We start from the raw sequence: 22177 nt of genomic DNA on the forward strand, positions 1-22177 counted from the left end.
ATTTGAGAAGTACCGATTTAGAAGGCCTTTGTAAAAACAGCCGATTCTAAAAACACCTAACCTAAGGTTTCTGAAAACCTTCTAATTGTTATCATAAAAAAAAAGAAAAGAAATGTTGCTACATGTAAAGGAATAACTAATTAGACACACAGCTTCCGGATTCAAAGGTATAACAACGTATACGTTGCACCAGGTCTAAATGGGTTAATTGATTAATGCTGCAACATTTATCCTGAACCAGAGTAATCTAGTAAGAGAGTGGTGACACGCTTTGATCTCGCCGCAAAGCGGGTGCCTATGGGCGATAGTTCCAAACATTGCTCCTATGGCTGGAACTATTCCATTGAGATAGAATGAGCACTTCCGCATTCCATTGTTAAAATGAGAGTCAACGGGAGTGTCATTACTCTCTTACTAGATTACTCTGGCCTGAACAAGAATCAGATGATGCCTACTTTTCTACCAGCTGGTCCCAGTGTTTCTGCAGGAATGTCCAGGCAATCTCATTGCTCCTCGCTCGACATGCCACAATGTTCACGATGATGGACAAGTCCTGTGTCTTGATGATATGGTTCTGGAGAGAATTGCTCAACAACCTGATGGAAAATAATGAAAGCAAATCTTATCAGTAGGAAAACACACAAATCTCCATATTGTAAAAACACATTTCTTTAATCTATTTCTTTTTCACAGTGTCAAGCTGTAAAGCATCCAGTTCTGCAAATGCTCAGACACAGAGCATGCAGATAAATAACATGTGCGAGTGTTAATTTCAACAATGAAAAATTCGACTACTTTTCTTTAAGCGAAATAAAAACTAAGCTATGATGACTAAAACTATGACTAAATATATTGACAATTTTGTCAACAAATAAAAACTAGACGAAATGTTAAGGAGGGACTAGTAGCCAAGAGAAGAAATCGTATTTTATTTTATATTCAGCTGATCTACAAGCTCACGTCACGCTGTGGCACATTGTGAGCTTGAAATCCAAAGGAAAGTACGCACATATCTAAAAAACTTTCAGGTGCTGAACAAAAAGATACGTATAGGAGATACCTGAATAAGGGGTCTAAAAGTCATCCTTCTAAATAAATACATTTCCTGTGGAAGCTATACAAAACCGTGTGTGGACTACTTCTTCTTCTCCCACATTGTGAGCTTGTACATCAACTATTTTAAGTATAAATCAGGCATTATGACGCGCCAAAAACACATTTCAGTCAACAAAATTAGTCAACTAAAACTAGAACTAAAACATTTCAGAGACTAAAATATGTAAAATACAAATGTGTTTGTCAAAATGAACACTGGTGTACAGTACACAGATATTATAGAGGTATACGTGCCACAGTATCTTCTCCTGGTCAGAGGTACGAGACAGCGCTGCCAGCATCAGGGCCCTCTCCTTACTGTATGTACAGTTGCAGTATCTGTGGAGCAGGAATGTCCACTCCACATCGTCCCCTCTCATCACCCCCACCTGGAATATCAGCCCCCGCAGACTGGAAGGCAGTCTGTGTCACAATGGTTAAAATAGTCATACAGTAGTCTACATACATACATGTATACACATGCAACATTTGAACAATAAGAGTGAACAATTATTCATGTCTTGGATAATCAAACATGATGCTTATTGTCTTTATTTCATTTATTCATTAATCATTATATGTAATGTCCTTTATAACCGTTATTTTAATTTGTGATAGAAATAAATGGATTAAAATGCATTCCATTCATAAAAGGAGATACCCTGCATTAGTCATATGGCATACATCATGACAGTATATCTAACAAGTTAACAACATTGTTACAACATTGTTGTTTCATTTTGACCACCAGGTGGAGGCATACATCATGTATGGAACACAGCAGAATTATGACTTATGAATGTGTCTAAAACTCTAAATTAGATATGGTGTAACAGTGCACAGCAGTTGATAGCTGCCAAATGTGCTAATGAATATGAATTTGTGCTGAGCCAAAAATCAGCACACGTAACCTAGGTATTGTACCTATGGTATTGTACCTATGGTATTGTTTTGTATGTATGCAGGGGAGGATATTGCAATGGGCCTGTTGGGCCCAGGCCCAGGGGGCCGGGGGCCCCTGAGCTAGGGGGGCCCCTGAGCTTGAGCGTCCGCGTGACCGTGAAGAGGCCTTTTGCATGGAGGTGGCCCAGGGGGCCATCATTTCTAGATCCGCCTATGTACGTATGTATTTGTAAAGTCCGGTATAATTGACATATAAAGCCTGAGCTTCTGTGGGCTACTTTTCTAGGTCAGTCCAGTCTACATGTGATCAGGCATTTGATTCACACTGAAATCAACATCAACTCAAGTCATAAAGCTAATTTAATTTGGGGCGCTCACAAGGGACTCGATCGTTTGCCATTCTTTATCCGCAAGTAATACAGTAGTACATTTTCCGTGAATTAGCGCAACTTAACTGTGTTAGTCGTGGAGTGGATGGCAGAATAGTCAGATACTGGACACAAAACAACCCTCTGTATCTAAAATAAATGTATTCTAGGCAGCACACGTTGCTCTTCCATAAGGCAAGATCCAGGGCATTATGGATTATGGATAATAGATCTCTTAAAGGGGATGGCACCTGGCACACTGATTGGTTTAAGTTGCGTAACGCCCAAACCACACCTATGCATAATGTAATGGGTAGCGGAGGTGTTTTAAGGATTTAGGTGGTGGCACAAGATTTTTTTACACATTTTTTTACGGGGGAACGCCTCTTACACAATACTAAATCCCAAAATGAAGGAGATAGGGCTCCTGGCGCGAGATGGAGCCCCTTGAGTTCGGCCCTCACACCTATACGTCGCACCATTGATCCAGCCAATATGTCTCATAGTGGTTTGTCTGTCTCTGCCCTTTTGTGCCCATATACTTTATGGAAATGTTCGTTTCTGTCTGTCTACCTGTAACTCTCTACCATGGCCCTAAAGGGACCGTGGTTTGTTTACCATTTACCGTGGTTTGTTTATAGCAGAGGCTGTGGGTCCGCTCGGCGCCGCCCACACTCCCATTAGCCAAATTGAATATAGGATATGCCATGCCGTTATGAATATACCAATACGGTAGTTGTCTGAGGCTGATATTTAATAACACTAATTAAACTTATAATTTGATTACCAATGCTGCATTTAGTGCTTGTGGTTTGCTGCCAACCACCACTGGATAAGCAAGAAGCACCGTTCTTGTGAGAGCCATGTTGTATTGCTTACGGATAGTCTCCATCTCTAGCCATCCAGAAGTGGAAGAGACGCAGGGCCTCGTGTTCGGAGGTGGGTGAGCGGCCCGCCTGCACTGCTACCTCCAGCAGGTTCTTCCTCTTATTCTGGACAGCCAGAGAGCCGGTGTCCTCCCAGCGCTGGGCCAATGCCTGCCTTCCCAACATGGACCACAGGTGCTGCTACAGAACAGAACATAGTGGTGCAAAGGAGTATTTGAATCTATTTCAGACACACTTGGAATGAGGAAATGCAGCGCTCTCGTCGGGAGAGGGACAGCACAAATATCCTACGAGTAGGGCAACCAAATGGTCAGCTACGTCCCTGTTACCTTAAGAAGATGAGTGATGCAGGGTTCTCTGGCAAAGGCCATCTTGATGATGATGTTCCTCATGTTATGAATGAATACAGTGATGGGTAAGTATTCCTCCTCCACCATGAGGAACATGCTGAGGGTGAAAGCATCACTGTACCGCACTGATCCTTGTCTGTGGATAAACACACAACAAGTTTACACATGCTTAAAGTTTTAGTTGAGTGAATGAAGTGAATGAAGGTAAAACAAACAAATTAAGAGGATTTAATGATTTGTGATTTACTAGAGGGCTCGTAAATAAGTAAATAGTCGTTTTTACAGTGTTGTTAACAAAATTATTAGATTTTGTATAGCCTACATGAAATAATAGATGGGCCTAGAAAGGAACAGAGAAGTAATCAAACACACTTTTTTTGTATTGATATTGCATGGATAGTCAGTTGGATAATCAGTTACTAGCTGATACTTCATACCCTCAGTGGTCAAAGAGCCGCAGCGCGATGCATTGTGTGAGCTTGAACGTTCACCTGTTTTTACAGAATGTTTGCTAATTGCGGCACGCCCAGAATAAGGGCGCTCGGGTTCGGTAAATCAACACCCATAATTTGACCGAGTATGTGCAGAGGTAGCAGAGGCAGGAATTCCCCTTTAGGCTAGTGGTTAAGATGTTGGCTTTCCCCGCGGGAGACCCGGGTTCAAATCCCAGGGCGTTACACATACATGCGTACGGTACCTGGCCAGATGAAAGGTGTCGTCCATCAGTCCGGTCCTGTCAGCAGGGCTGAGGACAGACTGGCCCCCCTGCAGCTGTGTGACCAGAGCTCGCAGCGTGAGGCTGTCATAGGACACTCTGTAGAACCCAGAGGAATTCACGTTGGCTTTGATCCAGGCCACCTGCTCTGGAAGCTGGATCGCCTCTGATGATGGGGAGGGGGCAGAGAGAGAGAGAGAGAGAGAGATCCTAGAACCAAAGTTCTTTTGGTGGAAAAGGGTGTCAGATTCTTACCAGGGACACGTTACAGAATGCCATCAATGTTAGGGGGAAAAATACAATTGAGGTAGGCCTACATAAAACAAGAAATGACTGTGAAGTGAAGTCATATGATATCAGCTTGCAGCAAGTTTGTTTTTGCCCCCGATATAGCATAGATGGTACAGGTACTCCTCAAGTAAATACAATGAGTCGATCTGTTCAGTGCAGGTAACCTGACTCCACCATATGGGGGGCGGTATTGATTCACAAGTTCACAACACAGCCTCCATTACGTTGCGACGTTCAGAGTATGGGTTTTATGGGTAAGTCTCCCATTAGCTATCATGAAAGAGTGTCCACTACGGTCATCACTATGGTCGTTAGTAAATGTAGATCAGCTCTGCAAACTGATCAAAACGAAGAATTGCATAAAGAGTTCAGAGCTTATGAAGTCAATTTGTTCAAGGGTGAATTTTACTACTTCATGTAACATCAGCACTCATTTGGTGCGTTTCATCGTTCAAGTGTGGATATCTCTTATATATATATATGCGGCGAGCCGCCCCGTGTACGAAACGGTAGATAAATGACAGTTACCATGTGGCGGCCCCTCTACTGTACCCTCTACTGTACTGTACTGTCACTGTAATGTACTGGCACCCCCGAAAGCATCATATATACAGTTAATATGTGCGTGTGTGTTTGTGTGTGCGTTAGGTTGCGCACAGGTGGTGAAAAACAACCATGCTGTTTTCGTGCTCATACCCAGACACCCAGACACCCACCCACCCACACACATAGCTCCGTAAGGGAGTGGTTCCACCACTCAAAAATTGCATACTCTAGTCTAGACATTATGAAGAGAGCTGCCCTTAGCATTTGAATACACTGCTGGGGGAGACTTTCTCATTCACAAGTTGGGTTAAGTTTCCAAATGTCTAATGTCTCAACCTATCTCCCATTGCCTTTCCAGCAAGTTATGCTAATTGTTTTGCCAGGAATCTACTGGCACGTAGTGAAAACACTATACATTTCCTCGATACAGTGATGAGGTTTAGAGAGATTGCTAAATACGCTGATATCATATCAACAAAGTATTATAATTATATATTTTCACAATTTTTTTTTAAGGGAGAGTAAATGGACTTTAGTGCAGTTTGTGAGAATATCACCAACATGACAATTTGCAACCATCACAGGAATGAATACAAAGTGGACTATATTGTTTTCAGTTCTGGAGTATACATGACACTTTGTAAAAATGAAAAACAAATGACCTTCTTTGCCCTTCATCAGATGGGTGAAGACAGATGATGAGTTGCTGGTGTAGAAAGTAAACGGGATCTGCCATACAGCAGCGCTACAGCAGCAGAGACACAATACATGTTATTCTCCACGTCAGAAAGAGAGAGACAAGAGTGAGAGAAAGACAGACAGACACTAACCTCGTGTCACCAGGCCTTCCACAGTACCTGTGTGTTAGATTTCTTTCTATTCCAATTTTCACACACACGCACGCACGCACGCACGCACGCACGCACACACGCACGCACACACACACACACACACAGTACAGTTTTTGGACATACAGTAGGCCTATGGGGTTTCCAACCGACAGAGACAATGTCTGTTCAACCTGGCAAAGTGAATTGATTCAGTCTAGTGACAAACAGAGCGTGTGACCCAAACAGTGAGAAACAGTGACTATGAGTCTAGGAGAAGAAGAGAAACAAGGCAGTCAGAGAGAGAGAGAGAGAGAGAGAGAGAGAGAGAGAGAGAGAGAGAGAGAGAGAGAGAGATAGAGAGAGAGAGAGAGAGAGAGAGAGAGAGAGAGAGAGAGATTCAGACGATGAGAGAAGGGATATATTGTTTTGGTTTTGCATTACTCTGTGTCGTGGTGTGCTAAGATGGTGAAGGGAGATTGTCGGAGGTAGAGCCGAGCACCGCGGACAGACACTGTCACCAGCGGATAGCCTCTCTGGGTTATCCATGTGTCCATCAGAGCTTTCACTTCCACTGTCATGTTTCTCCTCTGGGCAGCCTGTGAAGGAAAGAGCTAGGCCTGTGATTTCTACTGAAACTATTCATTTTTTAAAAGCACACTAGTTTTCTAATAGACCACCAAAATCTGATGTTTTTTTTTCCCCATTCTGAATTTCCATAGACTTTTCTAATATATCGCATCAAATAAGAACTGTTTTCCAAAAATAAACAAATGATCCTGGTAGTTCTACTCATGGATTTGAAGAATAAACTGTGAGACATCAATGATTTCTGACTATTGTAAACGAATAACGATACGTAAACACCTCCCTGAGAATACGTTGCAGAGACAGTTTGTTTATTTTTTGGACCACAATGCTTATATGAGACAACCCAATGTTATTCTCCATTGAGAAAATACTTCTGGGAACCAGGGGATGAGAGTCACGTCAGGATTTCTGTGCTCTATACATATATATACAGTATGTTCTCTGTTTATTAGGGGTGTAATGATACAGTAACGGTATCGAAATATTGATTTTAATTAAAAGAAAATCGAAGTATATCGATATGTAAACAGCAAATATCGTATCGTATCGTTTGACTTTGTATCGTATCGTTTTACAATGTAAATAATCAATTTAATCAACACTAAGTACTTGTGCATTGTATTTAGCAATTTTAAGAAGAAAAAATAAAAAGATGGGTTTAATTACTTTTCCATTCCATATAGCAATTGGTCTATCGAAAAAATGTGTGTATTTTCTGTGTTCATGTAAAGACATGTTTGTCCATATGTGTTCATGTAAAGACGTGTTTGTCCATATGTGTTCATGTAAAGACATGTTTGTCCATATGTGTTCATGTAAAGACGTGTTTGTCCATATGTGTTCATGTAAAGACGTGTTTGTCCATATGTGTTCATGTAAAGACGTGTTTGTCCATATGTGTTCATGTAAAGACATGTTTGTCCATATGTGTTCATGTAAAGACGTGTTTGTCCATATGTGTTCATGTAAAGACATGTTTGTCCATATGTGTTCATGTAAAGACGTGTTTGTCCATATGTGTTCATGTAAAGACGTGTTTGTCCATATGTGTTCATGTAAAGACGTGTTTGTCCATATGTGTTCAAATACAACACTATCTATTTATCTACTAAATCTATTTGCCAGAGAATCACTGTTTACCTACCGTATTTATATCCATAATAATACATCTTTCCCTTAAAGTAACCTGCACCATCCACAAGTTTCACACATGTGAAATAGTTACTGTATCGATTTCAAATCATTGAATCGTATCGTATCGCCATAATGAACCAATATTGTCCATGTATCGTATCGTCAACCATGTATCGTGATACGTATCGTATTGCCGTTAAAATGTATCGTTACACCCCTACTGTTTACACATCTCTTTATTCCCTTATATTTATTTCATTTTATTTTAATCATAATAAATGCATTTACTATTTATGTTTGTTTTGTTTCATGTGTGCTTTGGCAATGTAAACAGTCCCGGTTATGGATGTTCCCGGCAACACTACAGGATTGGAGATGTTAGCATCTATAACTCCACAACAACATTTAACACAGGGCAGAAGGACCGCTGGAAGGACAGGTAGTAGTAGCCTACCTCTGTCATTGCTCGCCATAGGTCATCTGGCGTGGCAGTACCGTAGCAGTGTTCTTTCAGGTAGTGGCGTATTCCACAGATGAACACAGGGTCTGACAGGTAGGCGTTAAGCATAGCAATGATGCTAGCCCCCTGAAACAAAGATAGGAAGACGGACACACATGTTTGTTGCGACCTCACGTTGCATTTACTATGAAAAGTTACATTTCCCGTCAATCCGTTAGTCTGTCACCCCCCACGCCTATGGTCACGCATCATGACATCACGGCTAATCACCCACGCCTCCATATATGGTCACGCATCGTGACATCATATCTCCATACAGTATATGGTCACACATCGTGACAGCCACTGGCAAAACTCAGAGACACTGATGGGACTGCATTCGAAAACCATTCAAAAAGTAGCATTCAAAAAGTAACCTAACCTCGACCAGTCATGTCTTTATTGCAACCACAGGTCGCATTTACTATGAAATCGTACATTTTTGTCCATCAGTGTATCACTCAAAATCCCCATACAAGGGAAAGCTCCCATATATGGTGCCCAGGTCTCGTGACATGGAGATCCCTGATGTCATAGTAAATGCGACCTGCTGTCGCAGTTACGCCCATATATGGAGATCCCTGATCAATATTGGCCAGCAACTCTACATCTGACCTCAAACCTCAAACCCATAGATCTCCATATGTGGATATATGTTATGTATATCTGTTGATCCTTCGATGTCTCCCTTTTGACTTATTTATACCTGTCCATTCAAACTCTAGACGGGAATGCCCCAAAGTTATTAGTGCAGCCGCGCCCGGCAGCCGGCGAAAACTAGAGTTCTCAACAGGCCCGGAAATTAAGGCCCGGCCCTACCTGGGCCCTCATCAAACCCTGTCCCCACTACCACCCTTAGATCTCCATATATTGAGCTGACCTGTTCTGACATTCCATATGTTAATCTGACCTCATCAAACACTGTACACTCAAGACATGCTCCTTATATGGCCAGTACAGAATTCATTCCATGTTGATCTGACACCCCATGCCAAAGGGCCAGCGCTTGCCCAGCAGTCTGCCGTCAACAAGCACGCATCCGTCTTACTGGTAAACAGAGTCAAGCTGGAGACATACAACGGTGACAATCAAGTGGACACCAATGGAAATCTAACCAGTGGATACCAATGCCGGCAATTTCTTTTTATCATTGGCGATGCCAATGACATCACCACTGGCATCACCAGGAACTGGTCCCGCTGTCAATAATGACGTTGCCAGAGATGCTGGTCCCTGATTGGGCTACGATCTTAAACAAGAGAGGACACTGACATACATACAAAATTAATATCAACATCTTAATACTGGCCAATAATTAGATAACACAATAATTGTGTTTTAAATAGACACTAGTGCTTTCTAGGGCATGATTTGGGGCCCTAAAGATGAATACAAAATCAATATCAACATCTTACTGTCCAATACTTTAGATAGTGATGGAGGTGAGATTATGACAGGCAGTTGCCGCTGTCAAAATATGACTACCCAGTCAAAAGAACTCTTTGTGTTTGAAATAGACACTCATGCTTTTTAAGGATTTGGGGCCTTAAGGATGAATACAAAATCAACATCCTAATACAGTCCAATAAGATAGGGAGGGGGTGGATCAGGGGTAGAGTGGCCAGATGGTAACCGGATGGAAACCGCAAGGTTGCCAGTTCGAACCCGGGCTCCCCCAGAGTTAGTGTTGAAGTGTCGTTGAGCAAGACACTGAACCCCTAATTGATCCTGATGTGCTGATGTACTCTATGCATTCCTTAGAAATGTACTCTGCCCATAATGAGCAGAGAACTAGTTTGGATTATTTATTACTTATTCAACACAGCTAGGCCAAAGATAATTCTTATTGATGATATAATGTTTTCCTTTAAGCCCATATAAGGCCTAGAGTGAAACACAGATAGAGAGAAACCTTGTAGTAGGAGATTTCATCAAACATCTCATTGATCTGTGTGGAGCTGCTAACAGAGAGGGATAAGGGGTGAGACGTCATCATGGAATCACTGTCTAGGGCCGTTAAGGTGTTCATCAGCAGATGTTCATCCTGCAAAAGAACAGACAGACAGACAGACAGACAGACAGACAGACAGACAGACAGACAGACAGACAGACAGACAGACAGACAGACAGACAGACAGACAGACAGACAGACAGACAGACAGACAGACAGACAGACAGACAGACAGACAGACAGTATTTCAGCTAGCACAAGGAGAAAGAAATAGCATCACCAGAAATGGTGACAGTTTGCCTTGATACAGGTGTAAACACAGTGAAAAGACTTTAGCACAGATGTACAACCTCCACCTCCAGATACAACCTCCAGTTACTACCACAAGGTATAAGGACCTAAAGCTCCCGGCCCAGAGCTACAACCTCCAGTTACTACCACAAGGTATAAGGACCTAAAGCTCCCGGCCCAGAGCTACAACCTCCAGGTACTACCACAAGGTATAAGGACTTAAAGCTCCCGGCCCAGAGCTACAACCTCCAGGTACTACCACAAGGTATAAGGACCTAAAGCTCCCGGCCCAGAGCTACAACCTCCAGGTACTACCAGGTACAGAGAGGTACACTATTTCTGAATGACTGCGACCTTTGTAAAATATTCTGTCCATGGAAATAAAAGAAGACATAGGCCTATCACACGTTTTCTGCTGTGTTGCTTTTCAATGTGTACACACTGTATTATTTTATTGAGGTATCTAAAGAACGCAAGCTATGTTTCTGAACGTGCACGCCAAAGTAGTTGCGATACTGCTTTCAACTACACGCCATGCGTAACTTAGGTCCTTTCTGTAACTGGACACGCTGTCGGTCTGCTGTGGAAATGCTTTTGATCTGCATTGTGGCATTTAAAGAGCGGTTGCGAAAGGCCAACTCACCGGCTCACACCAGTCAGGTTTGATGTGTCTGAGGGCGACGTGCTCCAGGTAGCTGGCGAAACCCTCGTTGAGCCAGAGGTCCTTCCACCAGTGCATGGTCACCAGGTTGCCAAACCACTGCCAAAGTAACCAAAGCAGCGTTTCTCAAATGTCTCATGTCATAAAATCATTTACACATGTCCATCTGAGTGAACCAGTTGGGGGTGCATACTTAGTTTAGACTAGTCATTGGTTAGATATGGGTTAAGGTTAGGTTTAGGTGTGCTGCCCCGTGGGAGGTTAGGTTTAGGGTGAGGGTTTGAGTTGTAGTCCTGCTGTACTAATTTACACTGCATTATGAGTTGTAATAAATTAAATAACAGTTTCTGTACAAAATAAGTTTTCTCTCTGACTGCAATGTTTATAATAATATTTAGCCTGATTATTGAACTGAAGTTGAGGGACGACAACACAAGCGTATTTACATAGGCGCAGTCCTGTGAAATTGTTGCTTGCATGCTCGTTTCCTGCACACGCCCGCAACTGAACTGACTAGACCTGGATTGTGTTGAGCTTTTTTTTACGCTTGCGTTGTCACGCCCCTCATGAGCAGACCTGGAGTCGTTGATCCAGGCAACAACATCTGCGCCCCATGCTACCCATCTGAAAGGACCTTTAAGCTTCATGAAGTAGGCCTAGTATGCCAGTCAATCTAAGATTTGACCCTGCAAAAGAAATTGCAATTGTAATCGTTAAAAGTTTTTTTATGATCCTTAGGGTCATCCAAATAACATATTATAAATTGATTATTATATACATTTTGGATCAGGGTAAATTCAGGGGTTGAACATTGGGGTACCATTGAAAACCTATATAAAGGCAAACATTTCACATTTAAATTGATTAATAATCAAAAAACCTTGAACGATTACTATTGAAATTTATGTTGGGTCACGCCCCTTTTTTAGCTAAGGCTAAATAATATTAGTTATTTTAGCAGAATTACTAAAGTCTTCTTAAACCACTTCTTGCTTCTAGATTGTTTCGTACTATATATACAGTAGTCGTCCACTCAGTTGTTTCTTTGTATTTATTAATTCAGTAGAGTGTGTACCTGGTGAGCCAGTTCATGAGCAGTGATCAGGCTGACCCAGAACTGGCCCCTCACGCCATCCCTGCGGTCCTGGTGGAAAAGAGACCAGTCCCTGAACATCACCAGACCCCAGTTCTCCATGGCCATGGCCTCAAAGTCTGGGATGGTCACCAAATCTACAAACACCAGCCACACACGCACGCACGCACGCACGCACGCACGCACGCACGCACGCACGCACGCACGCACGCACACACACACACACACACACACACACACACACACACACACACACTTGTTGCGTTATGTTAATTGAGATTAACAGGTACCTAGATTTGGTAGGGGGTAGGTGAATACTTTATCAGGTACCTAGTTTTGGTAGGGGGTAGGGGATCTGGAAAAGCTCTTCATAGAAGTCCAGGATTTCCACGGCTGTGTGGAGGGCGTGATGGGTCTGGTTCACCTGGTGGCTGGCTGTGAATACAGACACCTGCAGCAACACACAACAGGTGACACGACCATGACATGAATTAATAGTTAATTTCTCAACTGTGATTGTGATATCACAGATTCGGGGCCATGTGGACCTTGTACGTCCATTGTTATGGACATATGATTCTATTAAAAACATTTTTTTTTAAATCGTGCAAATAGCACTATTTGCACTATTTTTGTGTGACACTCGTGTCAGATCCTGTGTCCAGGTGAGACATGACCTTTGACACGATCTAAATGTCTCAATAGAAGAGCAGGGAGACCAAATACAATCACCCCAATTGTATAAGTTATATTGTATAAATATACTATACCATACCGACAACATTAGATTTTATTAAACATTCAGGAAGGGAACCCCTTTTGGTGTTTTAACCCTTCTGGACGGGAACCCCTTTTGAGGTTCTTGTTGCTATGTACAGTATATAGCAGCATAACATTTTTGTACATTTTTAATACGTATTTTAAGTTTTTCAGAAAAAATATTTTAGAAGGTGTTTTAGAATCGGCCTCAGTCCTAAACCGGTTAAAAAAAGATTACATACAGTGAGGCTTCAAATATATTATAATAAATATTGTCACTGTCAGACAGACAATATTACAATAACAATATCAGATTTTGGCACCAATGTTTATTTATACCCTCCTATACACAGGTTTAATGTTTGTCTTTAGTTCAGGTAGCATAATATATTAGCGCCCCTCACTTCACACGGGTGTGATTTTTTAGTTTTTAGGATTTTTTTTAGGCTTTTCTGCCTTTATTTGATAGTGATAGTAAACTGACAGGAAATGGAGGGAGAGTGATGTGGAGTGACAAGCAGCGAAGGTCGTCTGGATCGGAGTCGAACCCACGACACACTGTCAGGCTGGATTAGCCATAGATATATATAAACTCTAGATAGCTCACCCGCGCTGTTGGCCAATGGAGAGCGACGTCGTTACGTGGCGGCCATCTTACCTCGGGCCACATAACATTGTGTCTATGGGGCATGTACTCTTAAATGACCATAACTTGCTCAATTTTCAACCGATTTTCAAACGGTTTGGTTTGTTATAAACGTCAGAGACGTCCGCATACTTATATACTTTTATACGACGTTCATATAAAAAAAGAAAATTAAGCAAATAAACCAACCCGTTTGTAAATCCGTCAAGATTTGAGCGAGTTATGACTGTTTCTGTTTGAGCTGCCATTGAACATACTGTACTGTAGCCCCGAAGTAAGATGGCTGCCGGGTGAACGACGTCAGAAACTCCGCCTTGAGCCATCTAGAGTTTATATATATCTATGGGATTAGCAGCCAGGTGCCCGGAACGCTATGCCGGCCCTGGCCAGCACCAATGTTGTTGACCTCACCTTGACTCCTCTCTTTGTCTCTGCTGAGTTGACAGAATAATCACAGACCACAAAGGCCAGCAGGTAACTGCTCATCCTCACACTGGTCTGGTAGAAGTCTTCCTCCAGGCCGTCTTCACGGACCTTCGTGTAAAGCTAAACAAAGAGAGAAAGACAACTTTATGATGCGTGAGCCGATAGCCATAGGTGTATAGTAGAATAGTGGTTCCCAAACATGAGGACTAGTTGAATGTACAACATTGTTTTCTCACTCAACAGTAAACAAACCAACATACAGTATTATCCAGGATATCAGCACATTTGTAAAGTTACAATTGAAGGACTTTTAAAACATTTGTAATACCAAATTGCGAAGAAAGAGGCAAACATTGTGAAAATAGCCGATCTACAAGCTCACAACGCAACTCATATCTATCTGTGAAACTGAGTCAAATCATGCTCCAAGTGCTTGTCACCAGTTCAAATTATTTTGGGGCCTGAAAAGTTTGATAATTTGCTCTAACCAAACCAAATCTTTATTCCACACCTTTGGCATGTTGGAGAGGGTTATGTGCCCTCTCTGTCGAACCACTGCCAGAGAAAACAGAGCCTTCCTGTTGGGTTCATCAAAACAGGGGAATGCCTTCCTGGCAGAGCTGGGCTCGAAGTGAGTGGCTACGATATATCTAGATTTTACAACACAAAAACAAAAATTATGGCAGAAAAACAGGGTAAAACACTAGCAATGTGATATTAATTGAGGCAACTCTATTTCAACTATTCTACCACAGGTTTGTATTTAAGGAAATATGTTGTCACATACACATACAAATTTAGAACGCTCAAGGGTAAAAATGCTTTTTGTTATACAGCCACCAGCAAGTGGAATGGATGTTGAGTCCCTGGTTTCACTACCAAGGTGATTTTTAATCATGGCTCCTACTAAACTCTAGTAACAATGATGAATTCATTATTTAGTCCCCAGTCCTTTGGGTTGTTGTTTGTGAAATTTGTCCTCATGTAATCTCTGTGTGATTGAATAGTTTATTAGACAGAATTTAAAACAGCAACAGAGTACAGTCAAACACTTATTGTCCAAAAGGGATAGCACCAAATAAAGTCCTTGCGGTCTTGTTTCCATTTTAAAGGCCCTATCTATGCAATCAATGCATAGCCATAGGCATAGGCAAGTGTGGTTGCCTCAATCGCTAATACAGTATAGGTCCCTTCCAGTAAACTTGCTCACCAATTACAATGTCAAGTGATCATGTTTAAGTAATTTGGAGGGAAGTTATCGCCCCAAAATCATGTTTTTGCAACAAACATTTTTTGCATTTGCAGCGCCCCCTATGGGTGAAAATGGAATTGGCTCTGTGTTGATGCTATCACCCCCGACATGCGATTCAAATCTGGGGTGGATTGGACATTTTGTTTGTGGCATTTTGGGTAAAATAGGCCCCTCCCACTTGGAAGCTGATTACAGCCGAACGATACGGACTATCACAATTCTGACTGTGCTGTTTTAATCGGATAGGTCCAGAGATCATGTGTACCGATGTTTGTGAGATTTGGACAAAATCTGTAGGAGGAGGAGCAAAAAGTGTATTTTGAAGAAAATGCAAAATGGCGGAAAATTTATCCTAACGCAAATGGGCATGGCCTATACCCTATATTTTTCTCTGGGAATCCAGGGATTTAAAAATATATATTTTACGACCTACGGTTCAAGAGTTATAGGGTGAAACGTATAAGTGGTATGTTATAGCGCCACCATGAGACATTCCGATGTAATTATATATTAATTATTTTTTATAATTATTATGAACTTCCCCTCCAAGTGTTAGTTTTCGCAATTTCCTATTCAAGCCAATTTAACAAATAAATTAGTATCTATTAAACTATACAATATAGCAAAAAGCAAGCACACGATTCCCGATTAAGCTGATCGATTTGACATATGGCTCAAGTGCGTGCCACCCCCAAACTGTGGGACAAGTAGCATGTCAAACTTTGGGGTTACTCTAGGAAAAATAATAAAGTGGCACAATAACACATGGTCTGGTTGCCCTGTTAGAGCTACCACACTAATAACAACAAAATGCATCCTATAACAACTAGGAGCAGTTGGCACTACTGGCGGGTGCAATTAGGGGTTAAACGTTTTGCTCAGGATGGAACACACATGGACACAACGCTGGCCTGGCCTGGTATGGAACCTGCAACAACCATGGCCTCCAGCTGGCCAGGTGGCCTGGCCTGGTATGGAACCTGCAACAACCATGGCCTCCAGCTGCCCAGGTGGGCCATATAAAAGGATAGAGACTGATCTGGCCTGGTATGGAACCTGCAACAACCATGGCCTCCAGCTGCCCAGGTGGGCTGGTATGGAACCTGCAACAACCATGGCCTCCAGCTGCCCAGGTGGGCTGGTATGGAACCTGCAACAACCATGGCCTCCAGCTGCCTCCAGCCCAGGTGGGCTCACATTTTTCTTTTTGGGCTTTTACGCCTTTATGGGTAGGATAGTAGGCTCACAGGAAACGGGGAGAGATGGGGAGTGACATGCAGTAATATTATATTAGCCTACCCAATAGTAACAGAATCCATTGAAAATATTGTCAATTATTTGGGGTATACTAACCACAATCTAATATTGGATTCATTGCAAACTGACCATTAGGGGACGAGCCCAAATCGTTTGCGGTGTTTTTAGAAAATCTTATGCAGGGATGTTGCTGACCATGGCCACCTTACGCATGATATGTTTGTGCAAAAATCTGAAACTTATCATCAAGAGCCAAATATTTACGAGTTCCCTCCCAGCTATCGAGAGATCCTAAGTTGATTCACAGACTGACAGATCTGTTAAATGCCTAAATTCAATTGTTGCCATGGAATCTTCCTCACCTGGGGGAGGCATCTGCGGGCGACCGGTAGGAGGCTTTGTAGATTCCAGAGTAGCCTCCAGAGAACGTTCCAGAATAAGAGAGGTAGAGCTTGTATTTGCACCCGGGTACGAGAAGCACATCCGAGAGCAGAGCCAGCTGTTCGGTACCCGTAGACTCCAACATGCGCAGTGTCACAGGGTCTCTCGCTGGCCTCTCCTCTTGTCGTGCACTGTCTCTGTGGAGCAGCGTCCCCCACACGGTGACGTCTTGCAGAGTTGCCTCCGTTATGGACAGGCCTTTGCTATTCAAGACGATGAACCTGGTGTCATTCAGCACCGTGATCAGTATGTGAACGCGGCCAGTGAAGGAATCCGTGCCGAGGTCAGGGTGGATGGACAGGAAATACTGGTCGGGTTTGACGCTGGTGGGAAGTTGGGGTTGACTCCACGGAAAGGCTTCCTCTGGACGCCGGGTCGCTCGGTTGACTGTGTCCGTTTGTACATTAAAATCAGCCCAGGCTGATGTCATAATAACACACAGCAGCTTCAGGCACATAACTGCAGACATGACTACAGCCTGATCTAGGAGAAGGAAGACATACAAGTGAAATGTTATATTCATCCTGTAGGTTGACTGAGTAAATATGCATGAGGTCTTGCTTTGCGAAGGCCACTTTGCTCATCAACAGGTAGACCCAACCTTTCAAGATGATTTATTGTTTAAAGGAGAGGAATATACTGCATATTGATGACAAGACTCATGCCTCTATCAGTAATCTTTGTTTGAAAGATTTAGGAATAGGTCATATAAGGTAGTTAGACTATAAGAAGGTATAAGGCCTTATACCATTGAGAAGGAACAAGACCACTATCGAACAGGATTTTGAATCAAATACCTCATGGGACATTTTATCAATCCAGTAACATTTCTTAGTTTATTTCTTTCTTAATGGTGAAATTAACATTTTACTATAGTTGTGCTACATCTCTGTGTACGAGCGTGTCAGTGTGCATACTGTATATGTCCTTTGTGTATCTCGAGAACCATCAGTCGGACAGGTATCCGACTGACTCAACATCGGGCCTAACCTTGAGTCGGTCGGATACACGGTTGTCCAGAACCGACACAAAAGGCTCTGGTCAGGCTCTGCCAGTGGACCCTATACTGTAAGTCCCCACACCTGTAGAAATCCCAGCCTCTGCCATGGCAACCCAACACCTGCCATTTGATTACAGGACCAGTCCAATTTTCACAGTCAGTTTGCACTCTTCAGACATTCTGCACAAATTATCCACAGTCGACCCTCCCACCCCATGTGGCCATATAGCGGGTGGATCAGGGGTAGAGTGGCCGGATGGGAACCGCAAGGTTCACAGTTCGAACCCGGGCTCCCCCAGAGTTAGTGTCGAAGTGTCCTTGAGCAAGACAATGAACGCCTAATTGCTTCCGGTTTTATTTTATTTAAAAATATCCGCCCATATATGGAGATCCCTGAAAATGCATGTAATCTCTGTTATATCGTTGACATCCGGGACAGACAGATAGAGATCTCGTTATATGGGCATAAAAGGGAGACAGACAGATACAGAGATCTCCATATATGAGCGGATGTTGTGTTTGACATCAGTGCATGTTATAGACTCCCTATATAAACCTTCTCCATTTTAACCATGTTCGATTCAATGAAAACACAAGTCCCTGCTTCTGGTGACTGTTGTCTTCCTTCTAATGAGTGAGTCAGCCGTGTTTTGGGGGTGTATCAGGGGTCCACATACACGCAAATCGGTGTGGTTATGCAACCATTTGTGCAACTATTTGTGTCTGACTCTGATGTCAGTGCATTTTGTGCACGAAACAACCATCAGGGCCCATATTTGGAGTAGCCTACTCTGATGTCATATGCTGTAAGAGTACTGACATAGTCAGTACTATCATGGGCAAGGCTAACACTCCATAATGGGCACGGCGTGACATCACGCCACGTCACAGTTTATTGTCTATATAAAGCGATGGGCACAGCTGGTGACATCACATCACGTCATAGCTTATTGCCTTTATAAAGCGAACCACAGACCTCAAAGCTTGCAGATGTAGAGTTTGAGCAGACCAGATATATAAAGGATAACCTTAAGTGAAGTAAGGCTCGAGAAGGCATATTTGGTCCGTTAAAGACAATGGCATATCAGTCGTACAGACGTACAACACTGGGGATCACTCTTCAGGAGAGCTTGGACGAGCTTATTCAGACCCAGAAGATAACAAAGGATTTAGCCCATCAGGTTCAGCTGCAGTTTGACAAGGCCATCAACACGGCGCTGGCCAATCGAGTTGGGAACAGGGTTAACTTCAAAGGGTCGCTGAACGCCTACAGATTTGTCGAAAACGTGTGGACGTTTATCCTCAACGACGTGGAGTTCAAAGAGGTCACCGGCCTTGTCAGGGTGGACAAAGTCAAAATTGTGGCTTGTGACGGTGTGAACCAAAAACTAAACCCGGGTTCAGTGTGATTTTAAATATCTGATGGTAATGAATTTAAATGTAAATGTCTTTACATTGTCTAAGTACGTTCATTACATATTTTAAATGTGTTAGCCACTGGTTCCACCGACAAGCAGAGCACATTGTATGGGCTATATGAGTAGCCTTCCTTCACAATGACAGCACACATCCAAGACAGAAGATTACCTCCGCTCACCACCAAGCAAAGGTGTCTTCAATGACGACCACCGAAACTTTAAATAGCTTCGAAAATTGGAGAGGGAGAACACCTGCTCCTTTTATGGCTGAGGCGGTTACATGGCTGGATGATGTGCATGCATGGATGCTGAGTATGCCACCAATCCATTTCCCAGGTGGTTAGCTACAGACAGCCCATCATCTTAAGCAGAATTTGCATCCCACGTGGCTACAGAAGGATCCAGCCCCCATTATTTGCCAGACGTCAACTCCACAGCGTATTGGATGGAAGCATTATAGTCACCGACCTGCATGAGGTCCTTTCGTCAGCGGATACAAGGTTGTCTCCCGTGTACTCCCCAAGGTATTCTTCATACCTTGCCCTGCTTGAAGTGTTGCAGCAGCTGGGTGCCAGTCCACGGAGACCATCGTGTGGACCAATGAAGTGCGAGAATCATTCTGTAATGCTCTCGTCTCTGCCCATGTGACAAATATACGAAAATGTTAAATACATTATGAATAGCATTAAAATATGAAGGACGGATATATACATGGTCTGCTCGTTGACTAGCAGTTTTCCTTTTTTTGTGGCCTACTGAATATCCTAACTATTACAAACTGCCAACTTGCTTCTGCAACTACTAATAAAAAGTGCCAAATGAATGAACTGCTTCAGCACTGACCATTGTTTACTTTCACTATTTGTTGTGACCGGCTGACAATCTCTTCAGATCGTTGGGGTGATTCCTCTCTGTAAACAATGCATGAGTTTGGATCCCATCTCTGGAGAGTGTAGTGTTTTGATCCTAAAGCCTGAGGAGGTGGTCAGCTGATGTTACGCTGACTGAGTCTGTGGATGGTATGACTTGGTTTTGACTTTGGTTGGTTTGTTGTCGGGATGACATCACGACCAAATCGGAGACTTTGTTGCTAGGCGACACCAAGTCTTGTATGCTCTTGATTCGGACAGGGCTGCTGAGCATGTCTCTACTTGGTGGTTGCCCTGTGGCTGCACTGCTTACCGCGGGTGCTGTTGTGGAGCTGTGCTGCTCCGTTGGGTTTGAAGCCCAGGAAGTGATTCGCTTAAGGGTGCGCAGTTCCCATTAGTGGCCCAGATGTCACTTTTTGCCCTTCTGCTGGCTGCAAAAGCAGTTCACTCCATTCAAGTGAATGAGGTTTTGGCCGGACTTTACACTTCATTTTATTGCCGTAGTAAACATTTTCTTTTTGAGTGGTGCTAGCCACTCCTATAGACAGCTATGTGTGTCCCTGTGTCTGTCCGTCCGAGTATGGAAATAGCGCTTGTTAACCACCAAGTGTCACTGTTGTGCAGCCTAACACACACACACACACACACACACACACACACACACACCAGGGAGGAGGGCTAGTACAGTACAGTACAGTACAGTACAGTACAGTACAGTACAGTACAGTACAGTACAGTACAGTACAGTACAGTACAGTACAGTACAGTACAGTACAGTACAGTACAGCACCACTCAGTACAGATCGGTCTGTTTTTCAATTATCATATATGGATCAGCATCTCCAAATCTGAGGCCATGGTTCTCAGCAGGAAACCGATGGATTGTGCAGTCCAGGTAGGGAATGAGACATTACCCCAGGTGAAGGAGTTTAAGTATCTCTGGGTTTTGTTCACGAGTGAGGGGAGGACGGAGAAGGAGATCAGCTGGAGAATTGGAGCAGCAGCTGCAGTATTGCAGTCGCTGTACCACACTGTTGTGACGAAAAGAGAGCCGAGCCAGAAGGCAAAGCTCTCCGTCTACCGAGCAATCTTCGTTCCTACTCTCACCTTGGGCCATGAAGTGAGGGTCATGACCAAAAGAATAAGATTGCGAATACAAGCGGCCGAAATGAGTTTTCTTCGATGGGTGGCTAACCGTGGCTGGCATCTCCCTTAGAGATAGGGTGAGAAGTTCAGTCACGCAAGAGAGACTCGGAGACAGAGTTGAGTCGCTGCTTCTTACGAACCAGCTTAGGTGGTTCGGGCATCTGGTTAGGATGCCTCTCTGGCTTCTCCCTAAGGAAGTCCTCCCGGCACGTCCCACTGGGAGGAGACCCCGGGGCAGACCAAGGCACAGTTGGAGGAAACACTGGCCTTGGGAAGTCACTAATGTTTCTCTGGAGAGGGAAGTCTGGAGCACTCTGGTGGAGCTGTTGGCCCGCAACCCGACTACGGATAAGCGGTAGAAGATGGACCCATGGATTACCATGATATGCATTTAATACATTTTGGTGCAATTACTTCTATAATTAATGATAAAGTAGTAGACCCGCACTTGCTGCCTTCCAGCCAATAGCATTCGTTGTCCGGTTACTTTTCGGGACCACAAGTTCCAATATGTCAGATTTGAATTTGCATAAAAATTGGCTTCAAAACGGGTCTCTAGAAAGTAAACCAATGGGTCACGTCACGGGTCCCTTCGTCCATAATGTTTACAGAGCAGTCCACACATATCCCCCGGCTGGAAATGCCCCCCGCGGTGCCCCCTGCACCCGATGGATTGATGCTTACACCAACTGGGCTTCTCACTGACTGAAGCCGAGCCCCTAGCACTAGACCGACCCAAATGGAGAAGATTGGTAAAGCTG

General features: G+C 43.3%; 2 protein-coding genes across 2 annotated transcripts; one reads left to right on the top strand and one right to left on the bottom strand.

Moving 5' to 3' along the window:
* Positions 1-451: 451 nt before the first annotated feature.
* Positions 452-17452, bottom strand: LOC306919785 (endoplasmic reticulum aminopeptidase 2-like; the record flags this gene model as incomplete). Its single annotated transcript, XM_079496335.1, has 12 exons — positions 452-596; positions 1351-1518; positions 3246-3433; positions 3583-3739; positions 4301-4484; positions 8203-8293; positions 11092-11208; positions 12185-12339; positions 12533-12653; positions 14019-14153; positions 14545-14683; positions 16905-17452. The coding sequence occupies 12 exons, from the start codon at positions 17450-17452 to the stop codon at positions 452-454; spliced, it is 2148 nt and encodes a 715-aa protein (XP_079352461.1).
* A 1607-nt stretch (positions 17453-19059) lies between these two features.
* On the top strand, positions 19060-19392 carry LOC306919786 (transcription initiation factor IIA subunit 2-like; the record flags this gene model as incomplete). Its single annotated transcript, XM_079496336.1, has 1 exon — positions 19060-19392. The coding sequence occupies one exon, from the start codon at positions 19060-19062 to the stop codon at positions 19390-19392; it is 333 nt and encodes a 110-aa protein (XP_079352462.1).
* Between the last annotated feature and the right edge of the window lie 2785 nt (positions 19393-22177).

This window comes from Electrona antarctica (assembly GCF_951216825.1).
Source record: "Electrona antarctica genome assembly, chromosome: 3".
In the NCBI taxonomy this organism is placed as follows: domain Eukaryota; kingdom Metazoa; phylum Chordata; class Actinopteri; order Myctophiformes; family Myctophidae; genus Electrona; species Electrona antarctica.